The sequence below is a fragment of the Pteronotus mesoamericanus genome, unplaced genomic scaffold (genome assembly GCF_021234165.1).
Source record: "Pteronotus mesoamericanus isolate MK-2021 breed Mesoamerican mustached bat unplaced genomic scaffold, CSHL_Meso_final scaffold_21, whole genome shotgun sequence".
In the NCBI taxonomy this organism is placed as follows: Eukaryota; Metazoa; Chordata; class Mammalia; order Chiroptera; family Mormoopidae; genus Pteronotus; species Pteronotus mesoamericanus.
In genome coordinates this window covers 29,967,227-29,981,489 of record NW_026555310.1, presented here as the reverse complement: position 1 = coordinate 29,981,489, position 14,263 = coordinate 29,967,227, and the positions used below count along the sequence as shown (strand labels likewise).

General features: G+C 34.1%; 1 protein-coding gene and 1 pseudogene across 1 annotated transcript; one reads left to right on the top strand and one right to left on the bottom strand.

Annotated features, from left to right (window-relative positions):
• Window positions 1-616: 616 nt before the first annotated feature.
• LOC129084617 (NKG2-A/NKG2-B type II integral membrane protein-like) lies at window positions 617-10,598 on the bottom strand. The gene is made up of 5 exons (XM_054590817.1): window positions 10,412-10,598; window positions 9,946-10,032; window positions 7,403-7,572; window positions 974-1,074; window positions 617-734 (listed from the first exon to the last, which is right to left on the bottom strand). The coding sequence occupies exons 1-5, from the start codon at window positions 10,596-10,598 to the stop codon at window positions 617-619; spliced, it is 663 nt and encodes a 220-aa protein (XP_054446792.1).
• LOC129085074 (syntaxin-7-like) lies at window positions 1,224-2,016 on the top strand (annotated as a pseudogene).
• Window positions 10,599-14,263: the final 3,665 nt, after the last annotated feature.

The window sequence follows — 14,263 nt, the reverse complement described above, 5'->3', positions numbered from 1 at the left end:
CAACAGGCTGTCAACCACCTTTGTAGGGTTTGTGCCCCACTTTATTTGCACAGCACTTACTGCATTGTCCCTGAAAACCTTCTGAATGACGTGATTTAAACTGGTATCAATGACACAGATTTCCTCAATAAGGTCATAACTTTGAAGAGGACTGAAGTGTCAAACGTCTTATGTGCAACGTTTCCTGTATCTTGTATCTTCTTCAACAAATGTCTCTATTTTTCATAAAAAATAAAAATATTTAATATGTATTTGGATATATATTTTAAAGACTAACATAAATATAGATTTTAAAACAATCCTACAGTACCAAGGATGAAGCATCAGAAAAACTCTGGATTTTAATTGACTATGATGTGTCAATGTTGACTTATTCTCAGTAACAAATATCCCAGTCCAGTGAGTGACGCTGATAATGGGGAGGCGTTGCATTCAGGGGGACAGGGGAATATGGGACATCTCAGCACTTTCCTCTTCATTTTGTAGTGAAATAAAACTGGTCTCAAAATAATTTCTTAAAAGTCAGTTTTACAAAAGTAATTGCAGCATTCTTGCAGAAGCTGGAAATGTGTTCTTCAGAGATGGCGAGAGGAACATTATGCCAAGTGTAGGTAAGCTAATGTGCCTGGTGCTTACAAACATACGATCTGTTTTCTAAACAGGATACAAAATACACCTTCTGTGTGTCAAAATCCCCAAATGCACAATTCTCCAGCTTTGAAGTTTTTGAAGACCTGAAATACAGAGATAATAAATCATTCATCTGGTGATATATAACTTAATATTTTAATGCATAAACAATTTATTTACAGTAATATTTACATACTACGTCTGAATATTTCCTCATTTTTTCTCCAAAGATGCTTAAATAGATTCTTCATATAATTGTTGTCACATTGCTTTTAACTTCAAAGATTAATTCCTGAACTGAAAGCATGAGGGAATAAAATATATGCATTCTAAAGAAGCTTACTTTTTGAAAGATAACATTGAGCCATTTTTCCACGCCCAGGAATTATTATTTCTGTGGGAAAGTCCAATCCATGGAGACTTATTGAAAATGTTCAAAAAATTCTATGAGAAAACAAATTTTATGAGAAATTAAAGAAAAGCTGGCAGGCTACTTTGCATTTGTAAAAACAAACAAAGTGTGCCTGCAGTTAGAAGAGCGGGTGATGGCTAAATAAACTGCACAACCCACCAACATCAGATGAAGTTAGTGACCAGGCAAATCAACCAAGTCCTGCAATCCAGGAATTGTAGGGGACCCCACCCAGCTGGCCCAGCATATCCATCATCCAGAAGACAATTTTTTATGGAAATATAAAGGACTGATCAATGTGGAACACCTCAAGATTTGCCTGAATTGAGGCAACAGCTACTTGAGAAACAGCAGCATCTTAATCAACAGCAGGCCAAAGAAACAGATAAGTCCGTTAAACTGTTTGGATCTCTTCCTACTGCTCTCAGCGAACAGTATGAAAGGAAAATACAGGAGATTACTTATTTGTTGAATTCACAACATCACTGATCAACCTTCCAAAGGTCCAAAGGCCAGCTTCTGACAAAGAGAAAGAGTTTGTTGTTCGAAGGAAGCCAGCTGTAGAGTATCTGGTGGTTTTCTAGAGCAGAGTTCAAAAGAAAGGAATCTTATGTCCTCGAAACGCCAAACTCACCCTTAAGGTCAGGTGAAGCATGACGAAATTACAGAGGATGACCTCTACTTTATTCATGAGAGAGAGAATCTTCTGTTAGGCAACTTGAAGCTGATATTATGGGTATTAATGAATTTTTTAAAGATCTGGGAATGATAATTCATGAGCAAAGAGGTTTGATAGCATAGAAGCCAAAGTTGAAAATGCAAGGCTGTATGTCCAAAAAGACAACTAGCAACCATCAGGGGCAGCAGAGTATCAAAAAAAGAATCTTGCATGTTGTTGTGAGATGTACAAGCCATCAAAGAAAAATAGAAATCTACAACTGGGTCAGCATGGGAGAATAAAACAAAAACCTTAATCTTTGTATTTTATTGTATTATGTTTATTATTTTAAAGATTCTTTCTATTTGTTTTTAGAGAGAAAGGAAAGGAGGGAGAAAGAAAGAAACATCGATTGGTTGCTTCTTCTACACTCAACTGGGGACTAATCCTACAACAATACAGGCGTGTGCCCTGGCTAGGAACTGAACCAGTGACATTCCCCTTTGCGGAAGATGCCCACCCAACTGAGCCATATTGGTAAAGGCAATCTTTATATTTTAAGTGACTATATTATTATTCTTTTGCCTCTGGTATTTATTTGTGCATTGTTAAATGCAGGTTTTGTTAATATTAAACAATGAGGATGATTTTCAACACTAAATTATTTTTGAAAAAATATGACATTGATATTCTCAGCAAACTCATTTTGAAGCACAACTTTTTAAAACATCAATAGAGGACTTAAGGGCATGGACAATGGGTGGAGATTGACTGTGGGAGCGGGGCTGATGGGATAGGGGTGAGCAATGGGGAAAAAGGTGGGACAACTGTAACTGAACAATAAATTTAAAAAAATAAAAAATAAAAGATAGTTTTTGGATAATGCTGACATTCAATATTGTTTTGGAAGTGTGTATTCCTGGTGTATGCACATATCCCCAATGAGTCTGGGTCCCATCTGGCACCATGCATGGATATTGGAAAGTTGTGGACTATATTCTGCATCTTGCACTTTGCATTGGTTTGACTGTTTTTTTATTTGTTCTGTTTTTTTTTATTTTTACTCTTCTTCATTTAAAAAAGAATTAGCTTTTTGCCAATTAACTCACTTGTCTTTTTATATCAATGTTGTTGTTTTGGTTTGGTTTTTACTTTATTTTTATTTTTTAAAGATTTGTATTTTTTTCTTTTTAGAGAGAAGGGAAGGGAAAGAGAGAGAGGGGGAGAGAAACATCGACGTGCCATTGGTTGCCTTGAACATCTGGGGACCTGACCTGCAACCCAGCCATGTACTCTGACCATTTACTTTGTTTTTATTGATCTGAGAGAGAGAGACAGAAAGAGAAAGAGAGAGCAATCAATTTGTTGTTCCACTTATTTGTGCATTCCTTGGTTGCTTCTTGTTTGTGCCCTGATGGAAAATCTAACCAACAACCTTAGAGTATTTGGACAATGCTCTAACCAGCTGACCTACCTGACCAGGGCCTATACCAATGTTTCTTTGCTTCTACCACATAGCATTACAAACACAGCATCCTAAAAATGTAAATTCTCAAAGTACTATGAACCTAAATGTAAAAATCAATCAGTGAAGAAAAAAGATGAGCCATAAGGAATAATGCAGTAGATGATCTGCATGAGCTTTGACTAACTTCTGAAATATGTCCAAAATAATCACAAACATCCAAAATAAGATATTGGGCTATGGTAATATTAATAAATTCTGATCATTAAAAGATTACAATATGAGATGAAAAATATAACTGATAGTGAAAAAAGTCATTTGCATCTTTCAAATTCAAAAAAGAATCATATCCAAAATTAACAACTTCTAAGGAGGAAAAGAGCAGGAGAAATGGTCAAGAGACATGAACAGGCACTTCTCATTCCCACAATGGAGAATTTCATAATGATTAGTGCTCTGAGGGGTGTTCAGTCTATTTGATCAGGAAAATGCCTATTAATGTCTTAATGACACTTTTATATCATGATCAAAACTGATGGCATTAAAATTCCTGGCAGTACTGTTTTGGATCATGGAGTTATTGAATACAATGTGTATTTATACACTGAACTAGAATATGCTGGGATACTTTTTAAAATTTACCATCTATCTATCTATCTATCTATCTATCTATCTATCTCCAACCCTGTGATATCAATCTGATGGAAAAAAGACAAATTAAATTATACACATTACAATTATAATAATGTAACTATATTTATAAATTATATTATTATAAATATAACTTTAACATATAAATTATATATGTTATAAATTATAATTTAATTATATATAATTTTTATGTTAAACATATAAGTATGTTTATATGTTTAAATATAATATAAATATAAAACATTATATTTTATATTAATATAAAATATATTTATATTTATTATAAATAATTTTAATTTTATAATAATATATTTAATATATATTATATATTTATTAATAATATATTATAAATATATAATATATAAAAATATAATATTTTAATGTATAAATACATTATATATTTATATGTAATATAAATATAAAATATTATGTATTATTTATACATGATATGAATTATTTAAAAACAATATAATGCTTTGGAAGAAAGACATAACAAAGATTTTTATTATATAATTGTTCATTATACCCACATATTAAAAAAAAACTATATTCCTATATTCTGAGTAGAATGGTGAAAAATGCCATGTATATACCATACAGCTATGAAAATTAACAAACTACAAGTAAATGCAATAATATAGGAAATTGACCACCAACATACACCATACACCAAAGTCTACTCAAGATGGTTACAAAACTTAAATATACGTCACAGCACCATGAAAGTCCTAGAGGAGAACATAGGCAGGAAAATTTCAGATATTCCACATGGCAATATTTTCACCAATATGTCCCCTAGAGCAACTGACATAAAGGAAAAAATAAACAAATGGGACTTCATCAAATTAAAAAGCTTCTGTGCTGATAAAGGAAATATCAGCAAAATGAAGAGAACCAACCATATGGGAAAATATTTTTTCCAATGATACCTCGGAAAAGGATCTAATCTCCAAAATATACGACTGGAGTCCAGGAAGACAAAAAAAAAACAATTAAAAAATGGACAAAGGACCTGAACAGGCACTTCTCCAAGGAGGACACACAGAGGGTCCAGACACATATGAAAGGATGCTCAGCTTCACTAGCCATCAGACAAATGCAGATTAAATCCACAATGAGATACCACTTCACACCAGTCAGAATGGCCATCGTTAATAAATCAACAACCTGCTGGCCTGTTGTGGGGAAAAGGGAGCCCTAGTTTGCTGTTGGTAAGAATACGGACTGGTGCAGTCACTGTGGAAAACTCTATGGATTTTCCTCAACAAACTATAAATCGATCTGCCTTTGGACCTGGCAATTCCTTTGCTGGGATTATACCATAAGAATCATGAAACACCAATTTAAAAGAACCATCAAAGTCCTCGAGGAGAACATTGGCAGGAAACTCTCAGATATCCCACGCAGCAATTTTTTCACTGATATGTCTCCTCAAGCAAGGGACATAAAGGAAAGAATAAACAAGTGGGACCTCATCAAAATAAGAAGCTTCTGCACGGCTAAAGAAAACATCAGCAAAATGAAAAGGGAGCCAACCATTTGGGAAAATATATTTGCTAATGATACATCAGATAGAGGTTTGATCACCAAGATATACAAAGAACTCACTCGACTTTACTCCAAGAAGACAAACGAGCCAATCAAAAAATGGGCAAAGGACCTGGGCAGATGCTTTTCTAAGGAGGAGATACAGAGGGCCCAGAGGCATTTGAAAGGATGCTCAGCATCACTAGCCATCAGAGAAATGCAGATCAAAACCACCATGAGGTACCACCTCACACCGGTCAGAATGGCCATCATAAACAGATCCACAAACAACAGGTGCTGGCGAGGCTGTGGAGAAAAGGGAACTCTAGTCCACTGTTGGTGGGAATGCAGACTGGTGCAGCCACTATGGAAAGCAGTGTGGAATTTCCTCAGAAAGCTGAAAATGGAACTGCCTTTTGATCCAGCGATTCCCCTGCTGGGACTATACCCTGAGAACACCAAAACGCCAATACAAAAGAACCTATGCACCCCAATGTTCATAGCAGCACAATTTACAATAGCCAAGTGTTGGAAGCAACCTAAATGCCCATCAGTAGATGACTGGATCAAAAAGTTATGGTACATATACACAATGGAATACTACGCAGCAGAAAGAAAAAAGAAGTACTAAACTTTGCGACAGCATGGATGGAACTGGAGAGCATCATGCTAAGCGAAATAAGCCAGGGGGCGAAAGACAAATACCATATGATCTCCCCTATAAGCGGAACCTAACACAATGCAAAGAAGCAAGGAAAATATGACCAGCAACACTGAAAGGAAAAGAAATCAACAGAGACAAGAGGGAAGGGGGAGGCAGGGAAAGGGAAGGGAAGGGGAAAGTCAAGGAACATATAGCAAGGACTCATGGACAAAACCAAAGGGGAAGAGCTGAGGGAGGGAAGGTGGGATGGGGCAAGGGAAAGAGGTGGGGGGAAGGCAGAGACAAATGTATTTAAAAAGTAAATAAATTAATTTAAAAAAATAAAAAATAAATAAAAGAACCTACGCACCCCAATGTCCATAGCAGTGCAATTTACAACAGCCAAGTGCTGGAAGCTGCCTAAGTGTCCATCAGTAAATGTGTGGATCAAAAACCTGTGCTACGTTTACACAGTGGAATACTATGCAGCAGAAAGAAAGAAGAAACGCCTACCTGTCCGAACAGCATGGATGGAACTGGAGAGCATTATGCTACTGAAATAAGCCAGGGACAGTGAAAGACACATTCCATATGATCTCACCTATAAGTGGACCCTAGTCAACGAAAGAAACAAGCAAGCGAAATATAACCAGAGACATTGAAATAAAGAACAAACTGACAGTAACCAGGGGGACAAGGGGGGGCAGGGTCAAGTCCAGGAACATGTATAAAGGACCCATGGACAAAGAAAGTGAGTGTAGGAGGTGGGCTGTGTGTGGTCAGGCAGGGTGGAGGAGGGAAAAAGGGGACGACAGCAGTTGAGCAACAATGAAACAAATAAAAAGCAACTTTAGATCAAAAAAACTTGATCTAAAGTTACTTTCCAAAACTGAATTGGAAAAATATCATATGGGAGTTAATGAAGAGACATAAAATGCGTAATGAATGATTCTCAGTATATGAAGTTCAACATCAAGCAAAGATAATTTGTAATATAAAGTATCAGAATGGTGGTTAATTGTGGAAAGAAGAGGAGTTATGCGAGAGTGCACAGGAGTGGATTGGCAAATTCTGTTTTATCATCTCCTTTGTATTACCTGGGTCTTTTCATTGTAATATGCCCAAACAGGTATCTTTAGTTTCCGTGATGCATGGTGAAACTAAGTAGCAGTTACTTTAGGGAAAAAAATCATTTATTGAAGCGCGGATGTCTATGCAAATCAAGACCTAGATATTATCAAATGAGCATTCATGGTATAAATATAAATAAAATATTATTGAGTCAAACAATAAAATATTAACAATTTATAAAATAAAAGACAGGTATATACAGAAATATGAATGAATTCTATAAAAATGTAAAATAAAATACTCTTTAAATTTTAAATGAAATGTTTGAAACATTGAGAATCTTACCATTTCCTCTTCATTATCTACATAGAGCAGGTTAGAGTTCTTAGCAGCACAGGCCATCCAACTCTCAGTCCATGTCTTTTGTTCAGTACTGATGTAGTAGCAATTGTTGGAATACCTTATCCACTCCGGCGGACAATGACCACAAGGATATGCTGGAGAAAGATTATGCACTGTTATCCAAGAACAATACACATTTAAAAATGAAAATTCATTTTGACATTTGCGTAAGTGTAGACACATTTGTGCATAGCATATGTATATACCCTCACAGACTGGTGTATATAAAGCAAAAGGCACTCATATATATACACCCACATGCACTCAAAGAGAAGGGTCAGCTTCTCATTCCCCCATTGATGTGCCTACATTAATCAAACACAGAAACAAAAATATCCACTTTCTATATGTCCTGAATGTTAATGAATGAAATTACATTTTTAGAATACCAAAATTATCTTTGAGCTAATTGGCAACAATGGGTATGATGATTTTAAATGACTATTTATTCATATTTTTGTATAAGAAACACTATTTTATATTCATTATTTATGTATATGTATTGTTCATTATTATACTTTATATTCTGCCACCAATAAAGCTACAAATTTTGACTATATTAGAGACAAAGTATGAACTGTACTAATATCTGAACATAGAAAATAATAATGTACCTTTTTGGATCCCTGTTATTGAAGAAGATTCATTCTGCACCAGTGTTACATTGGCTAGAAAAACAAATTCTTTAATTTTATTAAAGAATTAGGGATCTAAATAAATCCTCATACCTTTGGTTCTTACTTTGAAATGTGGTATATTGTCTAGGGTTAAAATAATATGGACTAAAATTACTTTACTAAGAAAAATTAATGAAGCAATGATAATTCAGGGAAAATATTTCAAAAGTCTTGAGAACCAAACTTCACCAACTCTTAACACTCTTCTGATTAATCAATATGAAGAATTTAGTTTTGTATTTCTCAATAGAGTGTCCTAAAGAATGCCTTGAATTATAATACAGATATATATATGGATATATGAATGTATATTTGTAAATTGCTTTCTAAAATTGCTCTGATACTTAAACCTTAAATGGACAAATTCAGAATAACATTTTGCAAAGGCATACTTTAAAATGAGAGTTTATTCTATAATATTATGAAGTGTTTAGAGGCACTAATGAACAAAAAAATTATGAATTTTAACTGAACACAATTTGAATTAAAAATATTAAGCTACATATACATAATACATATATCAACATAATACCTATGGACACTTACAGGCTGACACATATAAAACAAAATGCACTCATATACAAATCAGGGAGAAAGGTCATCTCACATCCTCTCATGTTTGAATCCATATTAAAAAAATCACACAGATATATCCATTCTCTAATGCCTAGGATGTCAATGAATACAACTATTTTTTTTAGAATAACAACGTTATTTGTTCATCTTTTAGAGCGGCAGGATATTTAAGCCCATTGGTCACAATGAATGTGTAAAATTCATTGATAAAATGATAAAATCACAATGAAGTGATTTTATTTTATTCATTTTTTTTTATAACTCACAAGGATCGGCTTATTGATTTTAAAGAGAGAGGAAGGGAGTGAAAAAGAGAGAAAAGCAATGATTTGAGAGAGAAATACTGATGACTTGCCTTCCATATGCGCTCCGAACAAGGATCGAACATACAACCTAGGTGTGAGCTTTGACGAGGAATCCAACCTGCAATATTTTGGTGTACAGGAGTACCTTCTAGTTAGCTGAGCTACCTACATACCGAGTTAGGGATGGACTTGGTAATTTTAAATATATACTTCTTAATATAAGAATAAACTCTCCAATAATTGCTATTCATGAACATTTATTGCCATATTTTATAATGTATATCCTCTTTGAAATACATTTTTGTTTTCTCCAAAACAGAGAAGACTATGAACTATATTAGAAACAGAACTTTGGAAATCACAGTTATATTTTTCCATCCTTGCTCCTGTGGACAATTGCCCCTCTCCAGTTTTACAATGCCTAGGAAAAGTTACAGTGATTCTCATAATAAAAATTAATACTGCTTAAATGAAAACATCATAATTTAAATTCTTTAGTTTGAAATTTGGTGTACTATTTAGGAGAAGAAAAATCTGAAACAAAGTTGATTTCACAAAGAAAAACTAATACAATAATAAAGATTTAGTAGAAGAATATTTCAAAAGACTGTGTAGGATCATACTTCACCGTTTCTTACAATATTGGTTTAACCAACCTCAATGATTCATTTGTATTTCTCAATAAGATTTTTTAGATTTCCAAAGCATATATTTGAGTAATGAAATCAGAATAAATAAATATAAGTAAAAAGCTCTCTACAATTATCCTCTTATTTACACATTTGACAAATTCAGAATAACATTCCACAATTATCTAAACGCTTCCTTTAAAATGAAGCCTCTATTTCATAATGCCATAAAATGTTTAGAAGCACTGAGATTCATTTAAGTGAGAAGTTCTCTCAAAATATTTCAAAAACTTACTTACAGAGAATCGTTCTTACTAAAATGTATAAGATAAGGCAGGTGACTCCCAGGATCCCAGCAATGAGCTTCTCTGGAGGAGATGGGGAATCTGCAGTGAGAGGAGCCAGAAACAGAAATATCATTTAAACAGTTTTCATGCATGAAAGCCCACACACACAGGGAATCATATAAATAATCTTGAACGTCCAAAACCAACTCCATCTCTGTAAACATCCTTTCAGAATATGCCATTGCATCATCAGGAAATATGCTCCGTGAGCTGTTGGTCAAATCCTACAACTGACACAATGCCTGAATATAATTAGCCCTCAGAATTCATATGAGAATATGGTATTGCAGCTTGAAGCTCTGATCCTCACAAATGAAAAAAAATAATGTGAGCTAAATCACTCTTCTTTCCACCACAATTCTTCACACCAACTGTACCTGCTAGAGCAGTCACACTGTGTGTCTATTAAATACGTCACCTTTGCAGTGGTCATCCCTGTTGTTCCATTGAAGATCTTGACAAGCATTTTCAATCTTTATTCCCACAGAGGATATTTGCTGTTCAGTTTGTAAAATGGAGCTTTTCATGCCCTTGCCTTTCCTTTGCTGTCTCCTGGAGTCCTTTGCCAGATTCTGTTCTGAGTCGTTTTCTTGTTGGAGATCCATCTCTGCAGCTGAGTAATGTCAGCGATGGTGCCTATGGTATCAGTGCTTCAGTGTTAACACTTGATGTGCATAACGATAAGATCCCTCGGAGGGTCAAAGTGGTGGAGTGTGAGATAAGAAACAGCGCTCACTTTGCACTTGACCAATGTGAAGTCTTGTTCTAATTTAAGTAGAGACTCAAATAGAGGTTTCTGGGAGAACAATGGTTTTTAAAATGATATTCTATGTTTAACATGATATTATTAGTTGAAGCAATAAAAAACAGTAAGTTAGCAAAAAATAAAGTAGTCCAGAATAATATCTTTATAAAGTCAGATTCCACTGAAACATTTTAACAATTAGAATAACTGTGAATATTAAAATGCTATATGGAAAAAACAGTGCACCAATTTTAATAGCAAATTTTAAATCCACTAATGTTTAAAGATTGAGTGTGCTCAAATTGGGGGGATAGTAGTGTTAGCATGTACAGTAATGAACTGCAATAAATTAATTTAATTTAGTCACTTACAATTATCAGGTAATAGGACAGAAGAGGTGCTATCAAATATTTTATTTTGAATAATTGTAGAGTTCTGAGAGGTCATTTACATTTTAATGAAATATTTTACATTAAAAAGTATTACATGACACAGTAAAGTTTTCCAAAGCTTAATTAATATAAAAACAATAGAACATTAAAGGATTTTTAAATATATTTTACACACATACCCTGCAACTTATTTAATGGTTAAGATATGAAACCACAAAATGATACATAAATGTGTTGGAGATCATTTATGAAGGAACATTTATGGTTGGTGCAAATATCCAGAAAAACCCTTTTGCTGTCAAATTCTGTGAAGGTAGCTTTAGTACAGAGTGAAATGGAATAAATCAGTAAATGTAATTGAATAATTCAGTCATTAGGCACTGCGGTCAGTGAGATTTGGAATACATCGTAGCTTTGAAATTTGCAATGTACGACCTTTAAAAATATTTAGTGTCTAGTAACCTGGAGTGCTAATGAAAGTGGGAATAAAAATATGTGAAATACAATGCATGTAAAACACTAATACTCAATCTGACATTTACAAGTTTTCCAAATTACTTGATTTAAGTATTGTAACACAGTTGCCATGTACCAATTTTTACTTATATCAGACAGTGTAACAATTCCTGCCACTGGAGTACCTTATCAGTGTGGCATCTCTTGTTCATTTTCTAAAAAATCTTTTGATTGTTTATAATTAAGTTTAAATAACCATTTTACAGAGACTACTAAATCTTGATTTTTCTGCAAACAGCTTTTATTTAATTCAAATGCATCATTGAGCAATTATGTTTGACCTTCATGATTCTATGAATTCATTTGAAAAATCTATTTTACCACCTGGATTAAATATGAAGTAATATACATATAATTATATATATTAATTACAAAATCCAAAAATAACTGTTCCTTGTCATGATGTTTATGGTTTTTTCATTTAAGTCATACTGATTTCCAAACTAAAATATGCATCTGTGTATTCTTGTTAGTAATTTTGCATGGGCAAATATTTGAAATTTTTTCATATTTTACTCTTTACTGTAGAATGTACAAAAAAAGAATACCAGTGTTTTCTTTTATTTGATTGGATATTAATTGTACTTCATTAGTATCACATCAGCATTTGTAATTTGCCATTAAATGAGCCAGGTCAGTAGAGAGACAGGAGAGGAGAAACACCTACCTCTGGAAGTTAGAGAGTCATGCATCCTCTATAGGAGACCTGGTTGCTCCTGTCAACAACTAACATCTGTGGTTCTCACAGGCTGCCCCTTGAAGACAGAGAGTGAATAGAAATTAGAAAAAAGTAGATTTCTCATGATAGTGTCACTTAAAGTTTGAACAGGAAATGCTTACACTTGGGCAGTTTTGAAGATGGATTATCTCATCACACACCACCAGAATATAGGAGACTTTGAACTTGTAGAGCATCATTTAGTTTATCCAGTGATAAGTGCCTCTGAGAAATTTGAGAAAATATTTTCATATTCTCAAAGATTTCTAGGACAAAAAACTTGGCCACCCATGCTGTTAACTTCCCTCCATCTTAAAAATTACAAACACTGAAAACTTAGGCCTTGTTAAGAGTATCCTAGATGTGTAAGTCCTACTAATAGACGAGGCAGCTAAATACTGGCATTATCTAAATTTACTTATACTCTCATTGTCTTTCAATTAAACAGAAAAAACTAAAATTATAATCTCGTTAACAACAGGTACTCAATGACATTTGTCACCAATATTCTGAAGAATGACTACATTTTCAACTTAGGATAGCTCTCACAAATATAGAACGGAAGAATTTAATTTGCAGAAAGAATAACATACACAATGTTGATATAATTAATTATTTAGGTTTCATGCAAAATGTGATATATGTGCATCTGTGTATTAGGTTATTATACCAAAATAATTATCATTACCCTCTAATAAAACCACTTCATGTGAGATTTCAATGTTATATTAATTAAATAACTTGCCATTTGTTATTGTTATTCTATTACAGTTGTCTCCGTTTTACCCTTTTCGCCCTCCTCCACCCATCCCCACCTACACTCCCACAGTCAACTCTCACCCTTTATCCATGTCTGTGGGTCATTCACACATGCTTTTTGCTTAGTCCCCTCCCATTTTTTCCATGATTCTCCCCCTCTTCTATCCAGCTCCATGTTTCCATGCCTGTGGTTCATTTTTGTTTCTTAGTTTATTTTGCTCATTAGGTTCCCCTTAGAGTTGAGATCATAGGTTTTTGTCTTTCACAGGCTGGCTTATTTCACTTAGCATAATGTTCTCCAGTTCCGTCCATATTGTTGAGAAAGCGTAGGAGTTATTTTTTCTGCTGCATAGTATGTCACTGTGTAAATGTACCATAGTTTGTTGATCCACTTTACTTATGGGCACTTAGGCTGTTTCCAGCACTTGCTATTGTAAATAATGCGGCTATGAACATAGGGGTGCATAAGTTGTTCTGAATTAGCAACTTGAGATTCTTAATATAATCCTAGCAGGTGAATTGCTGGCTCAAAAGGCAGATCCATGTTTAGTTTGTTAATATCAATTAATATTTGACAAAGGAAACAAGAGCATACAGTGGAGAAGCCTCTATTGAATAGCATCTTCAATAAATTGTGTTGGGAGAACAGGACTGGTACATGTAAGAAAATGAAGCTAGACCACCAACTTACATCACACACCAGAATAAACTCAAAATGGATAAAAGACAAATATAAGCCCATATGTCTCCAAGAGCAAGAGAAATAAATGAAAAAATAAACAAATGACTACAACAAACTAAAAAGCTTCTGCATGGCTCAAGACACCATCATCAAAATGAAAAGGAAACTGACGGTATGGGAGGACTTATTTGTCAATGATATATCAGACAAGAGTTTGATCTCCAAAATGTATGAAGAACGCATAGGACTCAGCATCAGGAAGGCTAATACTCCAATTAAAAATGGGTCAAAGACCTGAATAGCCACTTCTCTGAGGAGGACACACAGAGGGCCCATTGACCTATGAAAAGATGCTCAGCATTACTAAGCATCAGAAAGCTGCAAATTAAAACCACTTTGGAATATGACCTCACTCCTGTCATATGGCCACTATTAAAAATCAACAAACAAATGCTGGT

Bases quoted from the DNA above. Each gene is read 5' to 3' on its own strand.
- LOC129084617 (XM_054590817.1), bottom strand. From the start codon at position 10,598: ATGGATCTCCAACAAGAAAACGACTCAGAACAGAATCTGGCAAAGGAC. The intron at 7,573-9,945 runs GTAAGTAAGTTT...CTTGGATAACAG, and splicing joins TTTAGTAAGAACGATTCTCT to TGCATAATCTTTCTCCAGCA. The intron at 1,075-7,402 runs GTAAGATTCTCA...GTTTTCTCATAG, and splicing joins TAGATAATGAAGAGGAAATG to AATTTTTTGAACATTTTCAA.